This window comes from Dipodomys merriami, unplaced genomic scaffold (assembly GCF_024711535.1).
Source record: "Dipodomys merriami isolate MVZ:Mamm:240054 unplaced genomic scaffold, mDipMer1.0.p SCAF_11, whole genome shotgun sequence".
Taxonomy (NCBI): domain Eukaryota; kingdom Metazoa; phylum Chordata; class Mammalia; order Rodentia; family Heteromyidae; genus Dipodomys; species Dipodomys merriami.
The window spans coordinates 44,264,650-44,287,527 of NW_027202382.1; the positions used below are offsets into that span (position 1 = coordinate 44,264,650).

Consider the following 22,878-nt stretch of genomic DNA (forward strand, 5'->3'; position numbering starts at 1 on the left):
AGAGGAAGAAAGGATGTGGGTGCTCCAGATTTGGTGCAAGGAGTCTAACAAGGCCAGATTCTCTCTTGCACAGGATCTCGCGGCTTCTCTGCCGTCAAATGCAACGTCTCTGCTGAGACTGTGCACGCAGCAAGGACAGTGAAAGTTCTCCACGGGAGGAGGTGAGCGCACAGGACAGAGCCCCAGCCCCGAGGGACAGAAGGCGCGGGGACAGGGACACAGTGCACGGAGGAGGCAGAATTTTTAAAAAGCATTTGGCCAGAAACATTCCCCAACACTAAAGAGGAAAGGTTAAATGTTCATCACACAGAATCATTTTCTTTTGGAGAGCAGAAGAATCACTTAAACTACACAACACTGAGGAAAATAGGTCGTTTATTAGAGAGGCAGTGCGGGATACAACTAGAAAAATCCAGACAGTCTTTTCTTTTTAGGATAAGAAGAGAAGAGAAACAACGTGGACCGTATTCAAACAAAACTTACTCAGAACCCAAGTGTCTATAATAAACTCAAGTGTGGCGCGGCCAGCGGGGACCGAGCTAGAGTGCAAGAGTCCTGGGCCACCCCGGCAGTTATAAAAACAAAAAGGTCATTAGGCAGCAGAATAAACCAATAAAACCAACAGACAAAGAGACTGACACATTAAAACAATGAATCCAAGGCTTCTGTTTTAGGCTTTAAATGGCAGTACATACAAATATATTCTGTGGAGAGAATTCTGAACATGTTTAACAGAAAGCAATTTAAACACACACACACACACACACACACACACACACACACGAAGTCAAAACCCACTTGGACATTAAATATTTTGGCAATTACTAAGTACATTATAGACACCTCTCTTTCATACATGCACGCATGCACACACACACACACACACACACACGCACACACACACACACACGCACAAAGCTTCATGATTACAAATTACCCTCGCGTTGGAGCTGTCCTGGGGCAGGTGGCCTGGCCAATGGTGGCATGGGGGGGGCACACGGGGGCGGGGCTCCTGTGTCTCCACTGCCTAGCTCCAGGTGTGCTTTCTAACTACCGGGAGAAAACTGTAGCAGCTGAGATTCTGCCTTTTTATTTTATCGGAGAACCATGGGAGACAAGGTTTGCTCTGGGTGGAAATGGAAACTCCTGATTCTTTGGCCATTTTCTACCACTGACTAGATGGGAAAATCTAAAGTCAGTCTCTCTCTTTCTCAACTCAGACCAAGGGGTGAAGAGGGCAGGTACATGGAATCTCTCCCAGCTATAGTTACTTTAGAACTTGGCAGGATTCCAAGTGCAAAACCTGCTACACAGCAAGACCCTGTCTCACACACAAAAATAAGCCGGGAGCTGGTGGCTCACACCTGTAATCCCAGCTTACTCAGGAGGCTGAGGTCTGAGGACCAGGGTTCCAAGCCAGCCTGGACAGACAAATCCAAGAGACTCGTATCTCCAATTAACCTCCAATGGAGCTATGGCTCAAATGGTAGAACACCAGCCAAGCAAGCAAGCCTGAGCCCCTGAGCTCAAATTCCTGTACAGGTTAAAAAAAAAAAGCAAATTTCCACATGGCCCAGATTAACTTTACTTGATTCTGTCTATGGTTAATCAGATAAAATGAGCCAGAAATTCCAAAACAATTTTCAGTAAGTTCAAATTGTTGATTTTATAATGGTCAATGATTATTTAACAACAAATGAATCCTTCTTTGCAAAGGGGCTTTCTGGAATGCTGTGGTTCTCTCTCTCTCTCTCTCTCTCTCTCTCTCTCTCTCTGAGCCAGTCCCAGAGCTTGAATTCAGGGCCTGAGCACTCTCCCTGTGCTTTTGTGCTCAAGATTAGCGCTCCACCACTTGAGTCACAGCTCTATTTCTGGCATTTTGCTGGTTAATTTATTAGAATTAAGAGTCTCATAAACTTTCCCGCCTGGGCTGGCTTTGAACCGCGATCCTCAAACCTCAGCCTCCTGAGTAGCTAGGGTGACAGGCGTGAGCCACCGCAAACCTAGCTCCTCCTGTCCCAAACTCTCCCACAGAAATGGCACCTGGAGTGGGAGGGGGGAAGGGCCGCTGGTCTTGTCAGCAGCAGCTCCGCTGTGCACGCCTTGTCATGCTCTGTATGGGCTGGGACCATGCAGACTCTCGGTTAATCATGTGACAATCTAGGGCTACTTGCAGTGAAAAGTGGAGCTTTGAGGGCCAACGTTCCTCGGTCTTTCTCCTGGGCGGGGCGCTCATTTCTGCCTGGTTTGGAATGACAGGTTGTAAACGCGGGCAAGCTGGCCCGGCTGCGTTGATCAAGGTACAAAAAATAAGGCCCTATGGTGTTGGGTCAAGGAGACACGGCCAGACACGCGAGCCCAGACTCTCCTGTGCCCCACGCAGGCTAACTTAGATTCTAAAATACTCATGAAAAGCTAGAATGCAACTTTTTTTTTTTAATGTCTAGATGGTGCCGGGAGAAGCCACGTGAGTCGGGTCTGAGAGGACACACTCCACCGGCAGCTGCAAGCTTCCCACGGGAAATCAAGACACAGTTGATTACGGCGGAGAACCGAGACACGGGACCCCGGGGTGCTCGGGGTGGGGGCCGGGCACTTGCTGACCCGTCTTTTGAAGAACCGCTGGCCAGAGCCACCACCGACTCTTCCAAGCGTTTACAGGTTCGGTTTTTGGTTTTAGTGGGATTAAATATAGGTCTTAGCACCTTTGGCATTTCTGTCCAGACAGACTTCGACGTAGGACGTGGGGACGTAGCCCTCCTCGTCCTCACCCCTCCGGATGCGGGTCCAGCCGTCGCCCCTGTCTTCCTCTATGACGTACAGCGTCTCGCCTTCCGCCACCGAGATGGTGCCTTCGTTCTGGCCTGCAGGAACAGGGCCACACCGGTGGGGAGCCGCGCTCTCACCTGCACCCACCCACCCGGGCTTCCCTCCCCGCCGCCCTCAAACCTCCCGCTCCCCCCTGGAAACTTCTAGGTCCCCATCTTAATAAGCAGCTCATGGACTCCTGCCTGGGCTGGCCTCAAACGGCGATCCTCAGATCTCAGCCTCTTGAGTAGCTGGGATGACAGGCGTGAGCCACTGGCGCCAGGCGGGCTCCCTGCTTTCTAAGGGACCCTACACGCGGCACAATTAATCTGTGCTCCTGCTCCACCAATTACACCCCAATCAATGCACCAAAGATTCTGCTCCTCTCTCCCCTCCCCCACAGGCACCTGCCACTACCTGCTGCAGATGCCCAGCCTCTGGCCCAACAAGGAGTCTCCACGGGATGAAGGAAGGTACCTCTGGGGCTGGGCAGCTGGGCCAGTGCCATTTGCCTACAGATTTGCCTACAGACAGGCCACACCCTCTGCCTGTCCCGCCTCCCCCACTGGTGCTCAAGCCACGCCCACCCACTGCCACTAAGCCTTGGAATACATGTGTGCCTCTCAGTAAGTATTGAAGAAAAAACTAAGTGAGCGCTAGCTAGGGCTCATCTCAAGATGTGTGAAAAAGAACAGCAAATTAAATACATCAAAAATACAAATAGCCGGGCGCCGGTGGCTCACGCCTGTCCTCCTAGCTCATCGGGAGGCTGAGATCTGAGGATCGCAGTTCAAAGCCAGCCCGGGCAGAAAAGTCCATCAGACCCTTATCTCCACTGAGACACCCGAAAACCGGAAGTGGCGCTATGGCTCAACGTGGGAGAGCGCTCGCCTTGAGTGGAAGCACTCAGGGAGTTGCGGTTGCGGGGTCAGGCAGGGAGGGCGGCGGCCCCGGCTACCTTCAAACGTGTACAGAGCCTTGCAGGTCCCGATGGCGGGGAGCGGCTCCTCGTCGTCGAACTCGTCGTCGAAGTCCGTGGCCAGCACCTTGACCTGGCTCTCCTGGCTTTGCTCCTCCGTGTAACTGCCATCTGGGCTGCTCAAGACAGAAAGACACGCGGCAACTATAGCGACCGCCCGGCGCTGCCCGGGCCCGGAATGTGCTGGAATGGAAAGGGCACCACAGGCTTGTTTTCAGGTGGCCTGGGCTGGGGGCCGGGGCCGGGGCGGGCGCCACACGCATACTCTACCTCTCCCGGTCCTGCGCGCAGGTGTGTCCGGTCGGGGGCGGCTGGCCGTCGTACATCCCGCTCTGCCGCCGCGCCTGCTCGCCGCGGGCCTGGAGCCTGCCTTCCACCTCGGCCAGCCAGGCCTAAAAAGAGCCAGTGCGCTCGCTCAGCTCGCTCAGCCCGGCCGGCGCTGGCTGCCGCCGGCCACCCCGCCCCGCCCCGTGCACAGCTGCACAGCTGCAGACGTGGCAGGCAACGCCAGCGGGCGAGCGGCTGGGCTCCGGGTAGCAGGGTGACCCGGGCAGGTCGCCCCCGAGGAAGGGGGCCTCTTACCGTAACTCAGGCCGCAGCCTGGCCCCCAGGCCCTGCCCGCCCGCCCCTACCACGACCCCCACGGTGTCCCCCACGACCCCCATGGCGTCCCCCACGCCCGCCTGTCCCTACCTCAAATTTCTGGGCTTCGAATCGCAGCTTCTCGATGTTCTGCGCGGCCTCGGCGAGCTTGTGGTCCAGGCTGGCGGGGTCCCCCATCTGCGGGTTCTTCAGGTACACGTCCTTCATCTTGGTAATGGCGTCTCTGGAAACAGCAGAGAGCAGAGCGTGGAACGGCGGCCGCAGCCCCCACAAGGAGGCCACGGGCCGGCAGATGGGGGTGGGACAGCACCAGCTTTCATTCCAGAGCTCTCCACGCCAGTTTCGTGGCAACCACTGGTTTTCATTTTGGAATTTCCCTTGCAAGTTTGGTGACAACATGGCCTCGTACTTCTTCCGTGTGAGTTTGGTGACAAGATTGGCTCTCATTCTAGAGCTCTCCATGCAAGTCCTCTGACAACACTGGCCTTCATTCTAGAAGTCTCCATGTGAGTTCAGTGACAACGTCATCTTGTCCCTGTCCTGCCCCACACAACCACAAAACCAAACACGTAGAGAGCCGACACCACTCCGGGGGGGCCCCGGGCCGCGGGTGAGACCCTCTGGATAAAGCACAAATCGTTGCTGCAGGAATTTTTCTTTTCTTTTCTTTTTTGTCGGTTGTGGGGCCTGAACTCTGGGCCTGGGCGCTGTCCCTCAGCTCTTCAGCTCAAGGTGAGCGCTCTACCACTTGAGCCACATTGCCACTTCCGGTTTTCTGGTGATTCATTGGAGATAAGAGTCTCACGGACTTTCCTGCCTGGGCTGGTTTTGAACTATGATCTTCAGATCTCAGCCTCCTGAGTAGCTAGGACGACAGGCGTGAGCCACCAGCGCCCGGCTAGTTGTTGAAAGTGTTGAGCAAATGACTCTTTGCTAGAGGTAAAGCGCCCATTGTAACTGTGCACACTAGTGCACAACTGACATCCCAGCACTCGGGAGGTTAAGGGAGGAGGCTCTGGAGTTCAGGCTTATCTGAGCTATGTAATGAAGTCCTGCCTTTAAAACAAAAAACACACCCCAAAACGACCTTTAATAAACATCACCAAATTTAATCCAAACCTATCATGCAATACAGACCAAAACAGAAGATACAACGGAATGATGGAAACTAGTGTAACTGAAAGTAGGGACGGGACGGAGAATTGCACAAGTGCACACAACGTCTCCTGAGGCTGAGTCCAACTGGCCGGCATCTGTGGAGCGCTGGGAAACTCCCCCCGCCAACAGCCCCTTTCCCTTGCTCTACTTCTCTTTTCTCTTCTTGTGCTACTGGGAGCTGAAATCAGGGTTTTGCTAGGCTGGCGTTGTACCTCTCAAGCCACATCCCCAGACTCTACCTTGTTATTTCTCACATATCTGCCTGGGCTGGGCTGGACTGGGATCCACTTATTTACACTTCCCATGTAGCAAGGATGCCCCGCTGTGTCCAGGACTCATTGGGATGAGGTCTCTGTTTTTGTCCAGGCTGGCTTTACCTTCTGAGCCACCCAAGTAGCTAGGATTACGGGCAAAAGCCACCATGCCAGCTTTTCCCTTTCCCCCTACAGTGCGCATCGCTTCCCCACATTACACAATTTATCTAGTGTCTGCTTGTTGTTTCATCCGCCCCTGCTTACAGGCATGCGCCACGGGTGCTGAGCTAGTGGGCTTTGGTTAGGTGGCCTTCCAGGTTGACTTTCTTCGCGTGTATGTGTGGAGAGAAGGTCTCACTAGGTAGTAGCTCAGGCTGGCCTTGAACTCTCCATCCTCCTGCCTCAGCCCAAGACGACACTCGGTGGCATTACGAGTGTTCACCCTCGTGGAGAACGTAAGCACGCCTTTGTTCCACAGGGAGAATCTACGGATACACTCACCTTATGTACTTGGTCTCACGTGTAATAGACAACATCTGCCCTGAGCAAACCAGCGAAGAGACAGCACGTAGGCCCCGAGTTCAAGGCCTAGTACCTCCCGCCCCTCCCGAAGCAGCCCAGTAGCCGGGCCTGTGGTCCCTGGTGGCAGATCTCCCCTGTCCCTGTGCGTCCACTCTACCTTTGGTCCATCTCCTTGTGGATTTCTTTGTTGAGGTCATCGACTTTCTGTTGGAGCTTCTTCCTCCTCTGTTCGGGCGGGAGGTTGCTGAAGTCCTCGGGAGTGGAGCCCTGGGGGTGCAAACAGAAATGAGGTCCACGCAGCCCACCGGCCTCCTCGGCGGTCCTAAGCCACGCCCACAGCGAGGGGAGGCAGACGCAACCTACGCTTCCCCAGTGTGCCAGCCGAATGCTCGCGCGGTGGACTCCATTAACACGGCTTCCACCGTGGGCAATGGCCAGGAGCTACACGCTGCAGGGAGCAGAGGAGGAGGAGGAAATACGGATTTCACTCCAGCCAGAATCCACCAACAACTAATTTAGAGCCAGATCCGTCTGTGTGCCCATCTCCCCGCTGGCAGCTACGCTGGGCCTGAAGGAAGTTTATGTTTGCTGAATCAAACCAGCAATAACCCCACCCCTCCCTCGGTCTGCATGTTCCCTGCCTCTCTAAGGCTAAAAGCTAAGTGTTTCCATCCCTGCGAAGGACAGCAGGGTGCTGTTCTCCTCAGAGCGCGTGCGCGGGGAATCCTGTTCCTCCATCCCCCCACCGGATCTCAAAGTCTGCTTGTTTCTTTTGGGCCCCTTAAAGGGAGCTCCTGAACAACCTCATAGAACAGCCTCCGGGACTCTAAGACCAGCTTCCCATGGGGCACAGCATCAGCCGCTGTGGATTTTACTGTCTAAAGGATGTTTCTTCAGGCAGGCGCCAGGGGCTCACGCCTGTCATCCTAGCTATTCATGAGGCTGAGATCTGAAGATTGAGGTCTGAAGACAGTCCAGGCTGGGAAATCTATGAGACTTTTATCTCCAATTAGCCACCAAAATGCTTGAAGTGGTACTATGGCTCAAGTGATAGAGTTATAGCCTTGAGCAAAAAATGCTCAGCTACGGTGCCCGGCCCTGGGTTCAAGTCCTAGGAATGGCACAAATAAAGTAAAAAACAAAACAAAACAAAACAAAACCATACATTTTCTAGCTGGGTGCCGGTGGCTCACACCTGTAACCCTAACTACTTAGGAGGCTGAGATCTGAGGATCACAATTTGAAGTCAGCCCCGGCAGTAAAGTCTCCAATGAACCATCAAGATGCCAGAAGTGGAGCTGTGGCTCAAGTGACAGTGTACTAGTCTTGAACAGGCAAGCCGAGCAAGTGCCAAAGCCTTGAGTTCAAGGCCAAGCACTGGTCAAAAGAAAATAAAATTACATTTGCTGCATGCCTACAGCTCATGATTTCCTGATGTGAGCCAGTGTCTTCCACTGTGTTTCATTTGTAAGCTGTAGGAAGCAAAAATCTCTGCCGGGCTCTGGTGGCTCACACCTGTCATCCCAGTGATTCAGGAGGCTGAGATCTGGAGGACTGTGATTCCAAGCCAGCCTGGGCTGAAAAGTTCAACCAGCAAAACACCAGGCTCGGGGCATGGCTCAAGTGTTAGAGCACCAGACCTGAGCAAGAAAGTTGAATCAGAGCACAAAACCCTGAGCTCAATCCCAGAAAACCAACACAAAAACCAACACAGGGTTTCCGGCCTGAGACACACATGCCCTTGTTAGAAAGCAGAGCTAAATTGTGGCATCCAGTGTTTCTTTCTGAAATGAGGCTGTTTTTCTAAAGAATGAAAAATGTATTCAACTAACCAAGAATAAGCCGGGGAATTTAGAAAAGAGATTTGACTTGAAAACCCTCCATTCTTTTGGAACAAGCGCAAGCCGGGCTGGGGGCGGGAGGAGGGAGGGACTGGATAATGTCAGCCAAGCTGCCAAGCTGCTTATGGGGGGGTGCAGGGGGGGGGCTTGTGACCAGAGCGGGAGGGGACCGCGCTGGCGGCTCCCTGGGGACCGCGCAAGTCAGCAAATAGCTGGCCACAAAGGCCAGCTCCAAGACCTTTGGTTAACACGCTCAAAGACATGCCAGAAAGCTAGGTGAGCAGCACTTGCCAGTCTTGAGAGCGCAGGGGAGGGGCCGGCGAGCAGCCCCGCCCACCCGGGCAGAGGAAGCCGGCCGCACCACTGGCCTTCCTAACTGTTCAACTCACCCCCGGGGACAGAAAGGCAGTGCTTTGAGTGCCGGGTATGTACGTGGCACTATGCTTTTGAGAACTGAGGTTTTCTCTCTTTTTTTTTTTTTCTGGGGAAATCTGGGTTTTGAACTCAGGACCTCAGGTTCTTGCTCAGCTTTCTGGGTTTTATGGTTGTTTGGATGGTTGTGGGGCTCAAGCTCGGGGTCTGGGTGCTGTTCCTGAGCTCTTTTGCCTAAGGCTAGTGTTCTACCACTTTGAGGCACATCTCTACTTCTGATGTTTTGGTGGTTCATTGGAGGTAAGAGTCTTACAGACTTTCTTGGTGGGGCTGGCTTTGAACCATGATCCTCAGATCTCAGCCTCCTGAATAGCTAGGATTATAGGCGTGAGCCACCAGTGCCCGGCTGCAATGAAAAACAGGGCACGCATCAACAAATCTACCTGGCGCCAACATTCATCCCATTAATATTTGCTGGCTTTCTTATCTGCTGCCTCATGCAACAGCTCAAGTGTGTGTGTGTGTGTGTGTGTGTGTGTGTGTGTGTGTGTGTGTGTGTGTATCCTGGGGCTTGAACTCAGGACCTGTGCACTATCCTTGAACTTTTTGCTCAAGGCTAGCACTCACATGCTTGAACCAAAGCTCCACTTCTTTCTTTTGTAGGGTGGTTTATTGGACATAAGAGTCTTATAGACTTTCCTGCTCAGGCTGACTTCATACCACAATCCTCAGCAATTATCTCCTGAGTAGCTGGGATTATAGGTGTGAGCCACTGGTGCTGGGCACCGTGCTGCCTTTCTTCTTGGTTTATCATTGTGCATTATTTTACGGTTTTCTCAGTCACAGCATTCAAGAGGATTATCCAACTTTTTTCCCATCGCTGAAGTATAATTACAGGTTATGTTGGTTAGGCGTTTCTTTTCATACATTTAGTAATTAGTCTATTTACTACAGCTATACAATGAACTAGAGACAAGATGTAATGCGAAGTAGGTAACTCTATAAATAAAGGCTTAGGAGGGTCTTTCCACTGTCCAACCAAATCAGCTACGCACATCCATGTAGCATCTGGAAGGTTCCAAAGGTTTCCGCTCTCCCTGGCCGGCTTACCCCTGAGCAACCAGCCTTTCCCACCTGTGTCTTGGGTGCTCAGTGAGAATCGATTTTCCTACTAAATTTGACTTTTCATACTTTTCTCCCCACCTCCAATTTTTCATATTTATATAAGCTCCTATTTATCTCCACAGTTTGTCGATGTCAACCTCTTAAGCCTCTAGTAATAAAGAAAACCAAATCATGGGTTAAGCATTAATATTCTTAGCCACTTGAGAAGATTAAGACTATCGGTATTAGGTTCTCAATGTTCGTATCTAGAAGGTCTAATAAATGCCAGCGGAGACACAACAGACACGCGAGGAGCTACGTCACATGGGCTCGATCGCACAGAGCACGCGCCCACCCAGGCACACACACACACAAGATCGCCTGATGGGCCTCAGGCATGCAGGGACTCGGTGCTTACCAGCTTGAGAGAAAGCTTCCGATGGAAGGAGTAAACGGGGAAAAGAGAGAGAGAGAAAAAAAACACGCATCAGAAGAGCAGACACGGGTCGGCCCCCACCTCGAACACAACACACGATTCACCCATGTGCGTGGGTCTGTGAGCAGGCAGCGCATCTGTGCAGAAGCTCACGGGAGGGGCGGACCCCCGATGCCCCCTCCCCGCCCCCACCCCGCCGGTGGCCATGGGGTCACAGAGCTATGGAAAGGCCAGTCCCCACTACCATGGTGACTGTCACCTCAGCCTGGGTACAAAAGCAAGGATGCTCGCAGGGGGGGACGGGGCTGGCCCCAAGAGAAAAGTGACGGCAAACTTCCCCCGCAGGCTTGTAACACCAAGACCGCCACCATAGTTTTGTCTTAGGGAATTCTAAGAAATGTACACTCTGGCTTTTTTTTTTTTTTGAGGGAATGGGGGGGAGTTTGAGGCAAGGTCTCACTATGCGGCCCAGGAGGGTCTTCAATTCCCTGTGGACACTGGGGCTTGTAATTCTGAACCTCAGGCACTCCTTCAGCTTTTTGGCTCACGGCTTGGTGCTCTATTACTCGAGCCATGACTCCAGCCTGACTTTTTGCTGGTTCATTGGAGATGGAGTCTCTCAGACTTTTCTGCCCAAACTAGCTTTGGAACATGATTGTATAGGTCCTACCCTCCTGAACAGCTGGGATTACAGGCCCGAGTCACCAGGGGTTAGTTGCAGCTCTTAATCCTGCTTTCTCAGTCTTCCAAGTGCTTGCATTACAAGAGTGCAAGACAAGGCCAAACGAGCCGTGGTCTTCCCTGGCTCCTCTCTCTCTTCTCTGTCTCTCTCGTGCTGGTACCAAGACTTGAACTCAGGATCTTGTGCTAGTGCTGTACCACTGGAGCCAAGACTCCAGCTGTCTGTTTGCTAGTTAATTGGAGAGAAGTCTCTTGGATTTGTTTCTCTGGTCTGGCTTCAAACCTCAATGCTCAGATCTCACTGGTCACGCTTTGTTTTTTCCTTCCTTCCTTCCCTCTTATTATGAGCCAGTCCTGGGGCTTGAACTCAGGGTCTAGGTATTTTCCTGAGCTTGTTGGTTTTTTTTTGAGCCACAGCTCTACTTCTAGCTTTTTTTGATAGTTAATTGGAAATAGGAGTCTCTTGGACTATCCTGCCCAGACTGGTTTTGAACTGCGATCCTCAGATCTCAGTCTCCTGAGTAGTTATGTTTACAGGTATTCTAGCTACTCAGGAGGCTGACATCAGAAGGATCAGAGTCTGAGACCAGTGACCAGCTGGGTCTAAAAAGCAAGAAGCTGGGCTGGAGGCGCAGCTGAACAGGTAAAACATCTATCCAGTTAGCAAGTGCTAGGAAGACCTCATCTCAGCCCATTATAAGCTGGGCATGGTGGTATATGCCTGCCCTCTCAGCTATGTGGGAAGCAGGAATCAAAGGACTGTGGCCCAGGCTGACCCAGGTATATATGCCTGATGTTATCTGAAAAAATAAAGCAAAAAGTCAGGCATGGTCCAAATGGTAGAGCACAGGCCTAATGACACAAGGCTCTTGGTTCAAGGCTCTTACTCCAGTGCCACGAAAACAAATAAACAACCAAAAAGAAATGTAGTTCTTCATTAAAGGTAATCCCTGCCCTCTCTTAACTAGAAAATCATCATTTTGGAAGTTCAGCGTGTGATCTTCACTCAGCCACTAGCAGCCCCCAGAGTCCAGACACCTGGCAGGAAGGATGCAAATACATATTTTGGAGACCAAGTATGACAGAAAATGCCCCCTTGGATTCTTTTTCTGCCTTTGACTTTCATATCTGGCGGACAGGTGGGGATTAAAATTCCTCAACCAGATGTAGAATGTGTAGTTGTTAAGATGTCCTTCATGTGGCCGCCCCTGGAGCGCGGGTGTGGGCAGTGGTAAGCACCCGGCCTCCTGTGAGCTTCAGCACAGATCTGCCCAGCACAAGCCGAGTTTGTTGTACAGACAGACAACATTTATGATGCGCAACAGAGAACGTCCCCAGTCCCTTCGCCACAAAGCACACCAGCAAATCCTAACGTTTGCTCTTCCAGGATGGACTGAACACCGCAAAGAACGAACACTGGAACTAAGACTCGCCATGATGCGCTCTACGCGGCTACTTTTGTCGTGTGCAACGATAGATTCTCTGCTTGGTGTTCTAACATCTGATTTCTAACATCGAAACTACCTCCCGGGAAAGAGGATTGCTTCAAAATTAAAACAAAAACAAACAAAAGCAAGAAACCAGAAACGGTGAAGACCACACCCCAATAGGAATAAGGGAATACTGACTTTCCAAGTTCAGTTTCCTGCCGTGGCCAGGAACGGGCCACTTCAGAGGAGGGCCAGGGTGGAATGGGGGAGTTGTTTCTTGAGGACTTGAAGCCGGTTTTCCACTTGAAGTTATCAGCCAGGCAGTTTTCAGATCGCTTGACATTAGAAAGCAAGTCATCTGCTAGGGGAATAATGTAGAGGCTCCGCTACGCTTTGAGCATTGCTACACACAGAAAGAAGCTGTCGGGCTGAGGCGACAATGAGAGAGCTTTGTGAGCCACAAGCGTCAATAACACAGGCGGGGACAGGGCCGGGAGGCCGCGTGTTATTGGACAGTCGCAGGTACTAACCTCACGGGCAAAGAAAGGGGACAGTGAAAAGGAGGACATAGGCGTGGATCTCCAAGTGAGATCGAGTCCTACTCTATTGCTCATGCGACCCCGGACCGCTTGCTCTCCAGTCTCTATGGCATGATTGCTTGGTTCCTTTGGTTACAAGCGTGGACGGGGGCCCTCTGCCATCCAGCCACCGCGTGCCACTGCGTCATTCCTGGGACTGCACCCTGCTAGCTGGGTTTTCTGGGTAAACGTTCTGCCATCAAACCACAGCAGCTCAGATGGCAGTGACAACCTTTTCAAGGTTTTTCCCAGAACCAGAATGGAAAAAAAAAAAAAAAAAGTGGGGGGGGGGGGGGGAGAAAGAAATCAACCATGAGCTCGGGAAACTGACAGGATTCAGACCATTTGATAATTAATTATGAGGGAGTGTGGTGTCTTTGGCCATGCAAGTTTTCAGGAGGAAGCAGGCATTGAATTGAGACAATTAAGACTTTGGTTTTTTGCTTTGGTTGTTTCCCTTCCCCAGGGTCCGGTTCTCTCCGTTGGGAAGGGTTTGTTTGTTTGATGCTGCACCAGTCCCCAGTCTCGGTGCTGTTAGTGACCCTGCTATGACTGTAAAGCTGCGCCACAGGGAACTTACAACATAGTCCCTAGCCTCAAAGGCATACGTGGGCTTCCCTATCGTCCTCTTCATGAGGTCTCTGTGACAATACAAAGACTGAGTCTGCCAACAACCAGTGAGAGAACAAGACAAAGTAAGTACAAACATGCAAGCAACCTTGAGATGGTGACATCTCATAAGTGCCTAGTTCAGATTCCCAATCTCTTCTCATCAACTCTGATGGCATTCCCCGCCCCCCTTGTACGAATCACTCTAAAATATGGAAGGAATATATGTCCACATTTTAGGCACCGACACCCCTTAGGTGGGCCAGCAAAAGAAATCTTCAGTTCAAGCAATCCAGTTATACCTTGTAGATTACACCACTGGAGAACATAGGATCTCAGTGCAATTTTCTTTTTCCCTTTGTTTGGTGGTGCTGGGGCTGGAACTCAGGGCCTTGAGCTTGTTAAGCAAACGCTCTACCTCTTGAGCCAGGCCCCTTAGCTTTCTTCTGAAATAATAAAGGTCTAGAGGCATACCAACCTTTAACGATGTTCAGAAACAAAAGATGTTTTACCGATGTCAGTGGCTTACAACCACATCAAAAAAATATTTATCTGGTTTAGTTATTTAGAAACAAAATCAAATAGGCTAAGAAAGGTTTGCACAGGAAATTCACATGCTAATCACTGAAACAGGAGATTGAAATCTGCAAACGTGAGAAACTGAAGGACTAAAATCACACCTGTGTTATTCTCCTAGGATAGGCTTTCTAACTAAATGAATAAGCAAAGTGGTGATACAGACTCATCATTTTCAGCACTGAGCCTTAAAATATTTCCCTCCTTCCCTCCCGTTCCATTCTTTCCCTCCCTCCCTCCCTTTCCTCCTTTACTCATTGTCTTAAAGGAAAGGATGTCAAACCTGGCTCTAAGGACAGACTGTGGGGGGCTGGGGAGGTGGAGGCCCCCCTCCATGTCCTGACTGCTGTGCTGCCTGTGCACACAGGTACTTTAGCCCTCGGGGAAAACTTACCATTCAGGACCTTTTGTTTTTCAAAAGCAGATTGCTGAGCACAGATGTGAGGATCAAGAAATGAAACTCATTTTGCTGATCATGGTTAAAAGAAAAAAAGGGGCCTGGGAAGGTGGCTCAGTGGTAGAGCGCTTGCCTTGCATGCATGAGGCCCTGGGTTCAATTCCTCAGCACCACATAAAGAAAAAAGCCGGAAGTGGTGCTGTGGCTCAAGTGGTAGAATGCTAGCCTTGAGCTGAAGAGCTGAGGGACAGCGCCCAGGCCCAGAGTTCAGGCCCCACGGCCGACCAAAAGAAAAAAAGGATTTTCTTGAATCAAACCATCAGTTTCCTGTTCCATTTTTATGTTCGTTTGCAAGTAATGTATTCTTTCTAACCATCATTGTTGTTGTTGCTCCTCTTCTTCTTGTTCTTCTTCTTCTCCTTCTCCTTCTTCTTCTCGTTCTTCTCGTTCTTCTTCTTGTTCTTCTTCTCCTCCTCCTCCTCCTTCTCCCCCTCCTCCTTCTTCTCCTCCTCCTCCTCCTCCTCCTTCTCCTCCTCCTCCTCCTCCTCCTTCTCCTCCTCCTCCTTCTTCTCCTCCTCCTCCTCCTCCTCGTCCTCCTCCTTCTCCTCCTCCTCCTCCTTCTCCTCCTCCTCCTCCTCCTTCTTCGTGTGAGTTCTGGGACTTGAAGTTAAGGCCTTGCACACTTTGCTTTTTTGCTCACGGCTGGTGCTCTACTACTTGAGCCACACCTCTACTTCCAGCTTTTTGGTGGTAAATTGAAGATAGAAGTCTCAAGGACTTTTCTGCCAAGCTTGGCGTTAAATTATGATCCTCACATCTCAGCCTCCTGAATAGCTAGTATTAGAGGAGTGAGCCACCAGCGCCTGGCTGAATACTGATTTTCTTTTTTTCTTCTCTTGTTAAACACTCAGAAGATTCCATGGACACATGACACGGAGAGAAACAGGGATGAGAGACACAAATGGTAAACATCTGTGACTGTTCACATGGTGCATTGTGACAATCCAGGGATGGACATAGGGATGGAAGTAACTTAAATAATGCATACTTGGAAAGGCTCTCCAGGTGCAGAGGCAAGTGACTTACAGTTAAGGCAATACTTTATAGCCTTGCTCGCCCTGGTCTTTTTTTGGAAGGTCTTTGATGAATCATGAATGGAGTTTTAAAAGTCAGCATAATCGAGCCAAGAAGCTGCAGATTCCTCAGCCAGGCCTAATAATAGAGCTCAAGACAATCCATCATCCACATCTCAAGCTACACTCACTCTAACAATGGTTCTCTTGACATCATCAGGAAATTAAGTTTCTAATTCTTTCCCTGCTATGCTGGGAAGTCTTAAGAAACTTCCCAACTTTGTGTAAAACCTTGAGATCTGTCATATAAATCCATGTAGAAAGGTTTTATTTCTTTATTGTTTGTTTGTGCTGGTACTGGGATTTGAACTCAGGACTTGGCACTCTTGCTTAGCTTTTTTATTACACAAGGCTGTCACTCAACCATTTGAACCACAGATCTTCTTCTGGCTTTTTGCTGGTTAATGAAGATAAGAGTCTCATGGACTTTCCTGCCTGGTTTGGCTATGAACTGTGATCCTCAGATTTCAGCCTCCTGAGAAGCTAGGATTATAGGCATGAGCCACTGACACCCAGTCTGAACTTTATTTATTTTTGTCAGCCATGGGGCTGGAACTCTAGGCCTGGGTGCTGTCGCTGAACTCTTCAGCTCAAGGTAAGTGCTCTATCAGTTGAGCCATAGTGCCACTTTGGGTTTTCTGATGGTTAAATGGAGATAAGAGTTTCACAGTCTTTCCTGCCCGGGCTGGCTTTGAACCTTGATCCTTAGATCTCAGCCTCCTGAGTAGCTAGGATTACAGGCGTGAGCGACCGGCACTGGGCTGAACTTTAATTTTTGACCCTGAATTTAATAGCCTTGTTAGCGATTATGTGTAAATGAAAATTACCTTCTTTCTTACATCGTGTAAATTTTTGCAGACTCAAAGGAATTCAAAGGTCAGGTTATTCTCTTAGTGGCAACCAGTGGACTGGAAATCTGAGGATTTCTCTTACCTAGTTAATTCTTCCTGGCCAATCCATGGAGCAGTTGGTATTCCAGAAGGAAAACCAAAACTTGAGACTCTAGTTTACAGCAGATCCTGGTTTGCCTTTGCTGTGTGCACAGCTCCCAGCGCGCGGCTGGTGAGAGGTGTCAGTGTGTAGGGGCGTCCGCTGGCACTGTATGGCCCCTCCCAGCGGACACGACTTAAAAATGCAGCCTGTGCCAACTTGAGACATCAGGAGCAGACCTTAAACCCTGGATCCGCTCTGCCAGCTTCTTTGCACACCTCCAAATCTGGTGAATGTTGGGAGCTAGGCTTCACAGGAGGCTGAGACGGGGTCGCTGAGTGCTCAGAAACAGAGCTTACCATAGGAGGCAGGGTGCTATTGTAATTTGACCCTCCAAAGAAAAATCCAGATTTCTGGTCTTTACCAGAAATGCCTGAGGCTGGAAGTGATGGAGAGACTTTGGATTTTGGGATATGTGCACATACATACTGAGATTTCTTGGGGAGGAGAGAGAGGGATGGGGGGGGGGCAGGACCCTGCTCTAAACATGAAACTCATTTCTCTTTCCTATGTATCTCACACACACAGCTTGAGGTCATGTTAGGTAATATTTTTAGCGTACCTGTGGCTGTTTTGGGGTGGTGGTTGGGCTCGGGCAATGTTGGGAAATTGAGAGCTCTATCTCTGAGCTACAGCCTGTGCAGTGCGCAGAGGGGCTGAATTTTCCCCCGGGGTAGCTGTCACATCAGCCCTCAGCAGGTTTCAGGTTCTGGGGCATTTCCAGGGTGATCTGTGGACTAGGGTTGCTTGTGCATGCAGGTTCCCCCACACCCCCGTCAAGAGACATTGTATCAACATCCTATAATTTCACTAAAATAACAAAACCACACTGTCTTACCCACTTCCCCTTTGAGCTGAGGCCCAGCTCAGGCGGGGAATCTACGCGACACGCAGCTCCTGTGATTAGTAAGCAAGCGTTTCTGTGCATATGCTCACTTCCAATTCCCCATCTCCTACTCCATTAGTTTTAGAAACCAAATCTAAGTTTTCTTTTTATTGGTGAAATCAAAAGTGAAAAATTAACAACAGCTGCTTTAAAGGGGAAGGGAGCACCAGTCCTTCCTTCTAGAAAGTACTACGAGAGAACTGAGGATTGGCTGCTGGCCTTTTGGTCCCCTCTATCCATCCATCATCGATGTATCCATTGATCTATGATCCGTCCATCTATGATCAATCCATCCATCCATCCACTCATCCATCCATCACCATTTGATCAATCCACTGTGATCCATCCATTATTGATGGATGCATCCACCCTGTTTCCTTCTTTTTCTCCTCCTCTTTTAGTCTGTCTTCTTTCCAGCTACACAGCAACAAATCCTAGGTTCCATTTGTGCTTAATGTCGCGGGGGAAAACACAAAGAATGCATTCATTCACAAATAAAAATCAGTTACGCAGAACAAAACATGCAAACGCAAGAGCGCGAAGAGATGCCGGATTCCGCAGCAGAACTTACCCCGCGCTTTAGGCTCCTGAAGCAGTGGATTTTGGGTTTGGAGATCATGAACTCGTTGAAGCGATGGGAGAGGGGTTCCTTTGGCTGCTTGGGAGACTGGGGGCCGTTGGGAACAGCAGAAGGTGAGGCAGAGGCAGGGGGGGGCGGGGGAGGCTGATGGGGGGATGTTAAAAGGGACATAAGCTACATGTGAGAGATGGAGTAGCGACAGAATAAAATCAGAAACAAGAAGACATAAACCAAAATAAGGATCAAATCATATTTGAAATCCAAAGCAAGTAAACACACACACAAACCATTAAATATTTAGGCCATGGTCCAAAAGGAAGCACGTGGGAGGTGTCAGATGACAGGGTGAGAGTGAGAGATTTGGTAAGTAAAGCGACAGAGGACCAGAAGTACCCGACACGAAGCTCATGCGACGTTCACATGCAGGCTACGGCGCTCATTAGTGTTTCCCAAACCAGTAGAAGCGGGAGGGAGAGGGAAATGTCTCTACACCGCCTAAACTAACACAGCTTGATGGGGGGGGGGGGGGGGGGGAGAAGGCTAAGGATGTGAAAACAGCACCCGTCTTTGGGAATGAAACGTCTGATCGTTCTAAGGTTAAAGCAGTCGTATTTTTTTTTTTCAGGTTAACGCGTCATGCACCTACGGACCACACCACGGAGAGAAAATGGAAATGCTCACGGAAACACCGGTTAACATGAACTCAAAACCCAGTTATGATTGAGGCCCTGGGAAGGCGGTCAATTAGACGTGCGGATAAAAGGTTATGGACCCCTCTCTCCCAGCTGAGGCGGGAGTGGTACAGGAGGACTAGTCAGAGGTGGCAGGGATGGTGTGAAGGCACCACACGGTCAGTCAGTGGTTAGTGTGGGTGACACGGCAGGGTGACAGTACATCTGAAGTCAGACAAGGGCCATGGCAAAGACACCACCACCGAAAGGAAACACTGTTCTAAAACACAACAGCACGCTAGCTTTTGTCTTGTTCATTTCCTTCGGAAACCTCGGATTCAAGGTCTTAAGTTTTACTGAGACTACAAGATAAACTCATAATCTGCACACTTGATGCAATTCACTTTCGCACCGAGCATGAACCACCAGTACCTTGTTCTTCTTGATGAATGGCCAGAGCTTTCCTTTGGCTTTGCCGGCCAGTTTGAGCTCGGGTTTGCCTTCCCCTCTGGAATTGGAAAGGCTGTTGTTGGACACCGTGCGCTTCATGGGCTGAGTGTAATCCTCAAATTCAATGTCACCAGGAGGCTCAAATCCTGATTTATAAGCCTCTACCACCAGCTGGGAATCCTGAAATAAGACCCACCAGGGAAGTGTCAGATGCACGCACATACTTTTTATCCCACCAGTCACTATGACTCATACCCACGGATGCTAAGAAAAGGATGGAGATTCCTAAGGGACTTTTGGCTGGTGACATGTTCATCACCAGCAAAGGTTGTGTTCTCATGCAGAAGAAGGCTCTGTCTTTACTTGAGATCCTAGTCACTTGCAACAACCCTGTTTCTGCATTTGGAAAAACAAGTATCAGCTAAAATGCAGTAACAGCTAAGGTGCCGGTGGCTCACGCCTGTACTCCTAGCTACTCAGGAGGCTGAGATCTCAAGATTGCACTTCAAAACCAGCCAGGGCAAGAAAGTTCATTCAATTCTCATCTCCGATTAACAACCAAAAAGATAAAAGTGAGCTGGGTGGGCACTGGTGGCTCATGCCAGTAATCCTAGCTACTTAGGAGGCTGAGATCTGAGGATTGCAGCTCAAAGCCAATCCAGGCAGGAAAGTCTGTGAGACTTTTCTTTCCAATCAACTACCAAAAAGCTGGAAGTGGAGCTGTGGTTCAAGTGGTAGAGTGGTAGCCTTGAGCAAAACAAAAAAAAATTTAGGAACAGCGTCCAAGCCTTGAGTTGAAGCCCTAGGATGGACAGACACGCACAATACACACACACACACACACACACACACACACACACACACACACACACACACACACACACACACACACACACACACACACACACACACACACACACACACACACACACACACACACACACACACACACACACACACCCCTCTGGATGCATGGCTCAAGTGGCAGAGTACCTGCTTAGTAAGTACAAGGCCTTGAGTTCAAACTCTAGTACTGAAATAAAGAAAATAGGGCCAGGCAGCAAAAGAGCTCAGGGACAGTACAGTATCCAGGCCTTGAGTTCAAGCCCCATAATGGGGGAGATATAGTAGGAAGGCTGATACAATGATCCATGGAGCTTTGTAAGCGTTCTTAGGGAACTCTGTAAAAGTACTTTGTACTTTCCTTAGCATTGCTGAAAAATGCTAAGACCACAGAAAGTAACTCCCCACTTTTTTTTTTTGTCGGTCATGGGTCTTGAACTCTGGGCTCAGCTCTTCAGCTCAAGGCGAGTGCTCTACCACTTGAGCCACACAACATCACTTCTGGCCTTTTCTGCTTATGTGGTATTGAGGAATCGAACCCAGGGCCTCATGCATGCAAGGCAAGCGCTCTACCACTGAGCCACCTTCCCAGCCCGCTCCCATCTTGAGAAGGCCAGCGGAGGCCTCCCGGGAAAGTGGGGGCGGGGCACCAGCGCAGTACTCACGTTCTTCTGATCGATGGCTTCGGCTGCCTTTACAATTTCATCCAGGCACTTGCCAATGATGGGGATCACCTGCCGGTCCACCTCTGCGTACGTCTTCATGGACTGCCCCATCCTCACGATCCTCCGTTCCTCCATCTCCTGGATTTTCTGCAACACCAGATTTTGTGTAAAATAAACACAGCCCTGTTACTACTTAAGGGCAAGGCCAGTACTGGGATTTCAATTCAGGGCCTTGAGCTCTTGCTCAGCTTGCTTGCTCATGGCTGGCACTCTTCCACTCTAGTCATACCTCCAGTCTAGCTTTTTGGCTGGTTAACTGGAGATGGAGTCTCACAGACTTTTCTGCCCAGGCTGACTTCGAACCTCGATCCTCCAGCTCATAGCCTCCTGAGTGGCTAGGATTCTAGGTATGAGCCACCTACACTTGGCAGGGAGTTGCTATTTGTCAGTGTTGTCAGCTCTAATGATGTTGGACTCTCAGCAACCTATTTATTTTTGGTTGGTTGTGGGGCTTAAACTCTGGGTCTGGACGCTGTCCCTGAGCTCTTCAGCTCAAGGCTAGTGCTCTTCCACTTGAGCCACAGTGCCACCTCCTGCTTTTTCTGCTTATATGGGGCTGGGGAATCAAACTCAGGGTCTCATGTGTGCAAGGCAAGCACTCTACCACTGAGCCACCTTCCCAGCCCTTAGCAACCCTTAAGTGTACTGTGTTGCTATCCTGATCAGTTGTATTCACACTTTATAGATTGTTAAAATGGGATGTACAAAATCATGGGCTTAGCATTAATTGCCACCCAAATGTGAAGTTTCCACAATCCCTGAATCCAGTTTCAGTAAGAACCCCATCTGGATAGTTTTATTATTCATATAATTTGGTAACAAACTTCAAAGGTTCCTCTACCTTCCATCCCCTACTTGACTTATTTCTTTTTCTTTTGGTGCTGGTAGTGGGGCTTCAACTCAGGGCCTTCAACTCTTGCTTGATTATTCTGCTCAAGGCTAGTGTTCTACCACTTCAGCTACCACTTCACTCTGGCTTTTTGCTGGTTAGATGGAGATAAGAGTCTCATGAAGTGGGCACTGGTGGCCCATGCCTGTAATCCTGGCTAATCAGGTGAATGAGATCTGAGGATCATGGCTCAAAGCCAGCCTAGGAAGATAAATGTGAGACTCTGATTCCACTTAACCAGCAAAAACCCAGAGTAAAGCTGTTGCTCAAGTGGTAGAATGCTATCCTTGTGAAATAAATCAAGAAAAGAAAACAAGAGTCTCATGGATTTTTCTGCCCAGGCTACCTTTGAACCTTGATCCTCAGATCTTAGCCTACAAAGCAGCTAGGATTGCAGGCATGAGCCATCAGCGCTCACCTTCACTATTTTACTTTTACCCAATACATCTGGGTAGCTATGTCAACTCAACACTAGTATCCCCACCTGCTACATCTTAGATGTTTTTGTGGCTGTGGCTGTGGGTATAGACTCCAAGGAGCAAATAGGCCCCTCTCCCCAACAACTGAACATGAAATCATAGAAGATTCCCCAAATGTGAAAACTTGTATTTGTTTTCTCTCCTAAATTTTTTTTTGGTAGGGGCCTGGAACTGGGCCTGGGACTCAGAGCGGCAGCATGCTAGGCTGGCCTCCACGGAGCTGTAGCTCCTGCCCTTCCTCCCCCCCATTTCTTACAACCTAAAGTAGCCAGAAGAAAACAATGGAAAGGGAAGAACTTTCATTTGTTCAAATCCCACAACTGGATGAATGCCACTTTGTCTGCTGAAGTTTAGCTGGCACTTTTTTGGAGCTCAGATGTCCTTTTAGCAAAGGGAGTAGAAATCTAAGAGTCACCGTTTAAGACTGGCTGAGCCCAGTGCCGGTGCTCCTGACTCTCAGTCATCCTAGCTATTCAGGAGGCTGAGATCTGAGATCTGAGGATCACAGTTCAGTAGGCCATGGGTCTTGAACTCAGGGCCTGGGCATGGTCCCTGAGCTCTTGTGACTAAGGCTAACACTCTACCACTTTTGAGCCACAGTGCCACTTCCGGTTTTCCAGTGGATCCCTGGAGACAATAGGTCTCATAGGCTTTCCTGGGGATGTGGGTATGGAGGACTCACCCGGAAGATGCTGGGGATGTGGGTGTGGTAGTACTCGTGCTGCTCGTGGTTGAATTTCTGCAGGATGGACGAGTAATCTGCTTTGCTGTCCTCTGCCATTTGGTGCCGGATTTGAGCCTGCTGCCGTGCCTTAGAGCAAGAGCCAGAGAGGCCTCGTGTTTACACATCCTAGATAAAAGCCTAGGGCTGCCACTGGGGCCAA

The 22,878-nt window shown here is 49.9% G+C and overlaps 1 protein-coding gene across 10 annotated transcripts in view; it reads right to left on the reverse strand.

Annotated features, from left to right (window-relative positions):
* Positions 1-22,878, reverse strand: part of Fnbp1 (formin binding protein 1) — a 117,752-nt gene that overhangs the window by 2,649 nt on the left and 92,225 nt on the right. The window contains exons 7-16 of one of the 10 annotated variants that reach the window (XM_070014846.1): positions 22,677-22,805; positions 20,567-20,713; positions 19,041-19,238; positions 17,929-18,111; positions 10,060-10,074; positions 6,482-6,591; positions 4,481-4,613; positions 4,058-4,179; positions 3,767-3,903; positions 359-2,864 (exon numbers count right to left, since the gene is read on the reverse strand). In XM_070014846.1, coding sequence (XP_069870947.1) covers positions 2,686-2,864; positions 3,767-3,903; positions 4,058-4,179; positions 4,481-4,613; positions 6,482-6,591; positions 10,060-10,074; positions 17,929-18,111; positions 19,041-19,238; positions 20,567-20,713; positions 22,677-22,805 — 1,353 coding nt within the window. In that variant the 3' untranslated portion in view covers positions 359-2,685. Of the gene's footprint in view, positions 1-358; positions 2,865-3,766; positions 3,907-4,057; positions 4,180-4,480; positions 4,614-6,481; positions 6,592-10,059; positions 10,075-13,074; positions 13,431-14,988; positions 17,808-17,928; positions 18,112-19,040; positions 19,239-20,566; positions 20,714-22,676; positions 22,806-22,878 lie in introns of those variants that run through there. The other 9 variants (XM_070014837.1, XM_070014843.1, XM_070014839.1 and 6 more) reach the window with 9 other exon arrangements.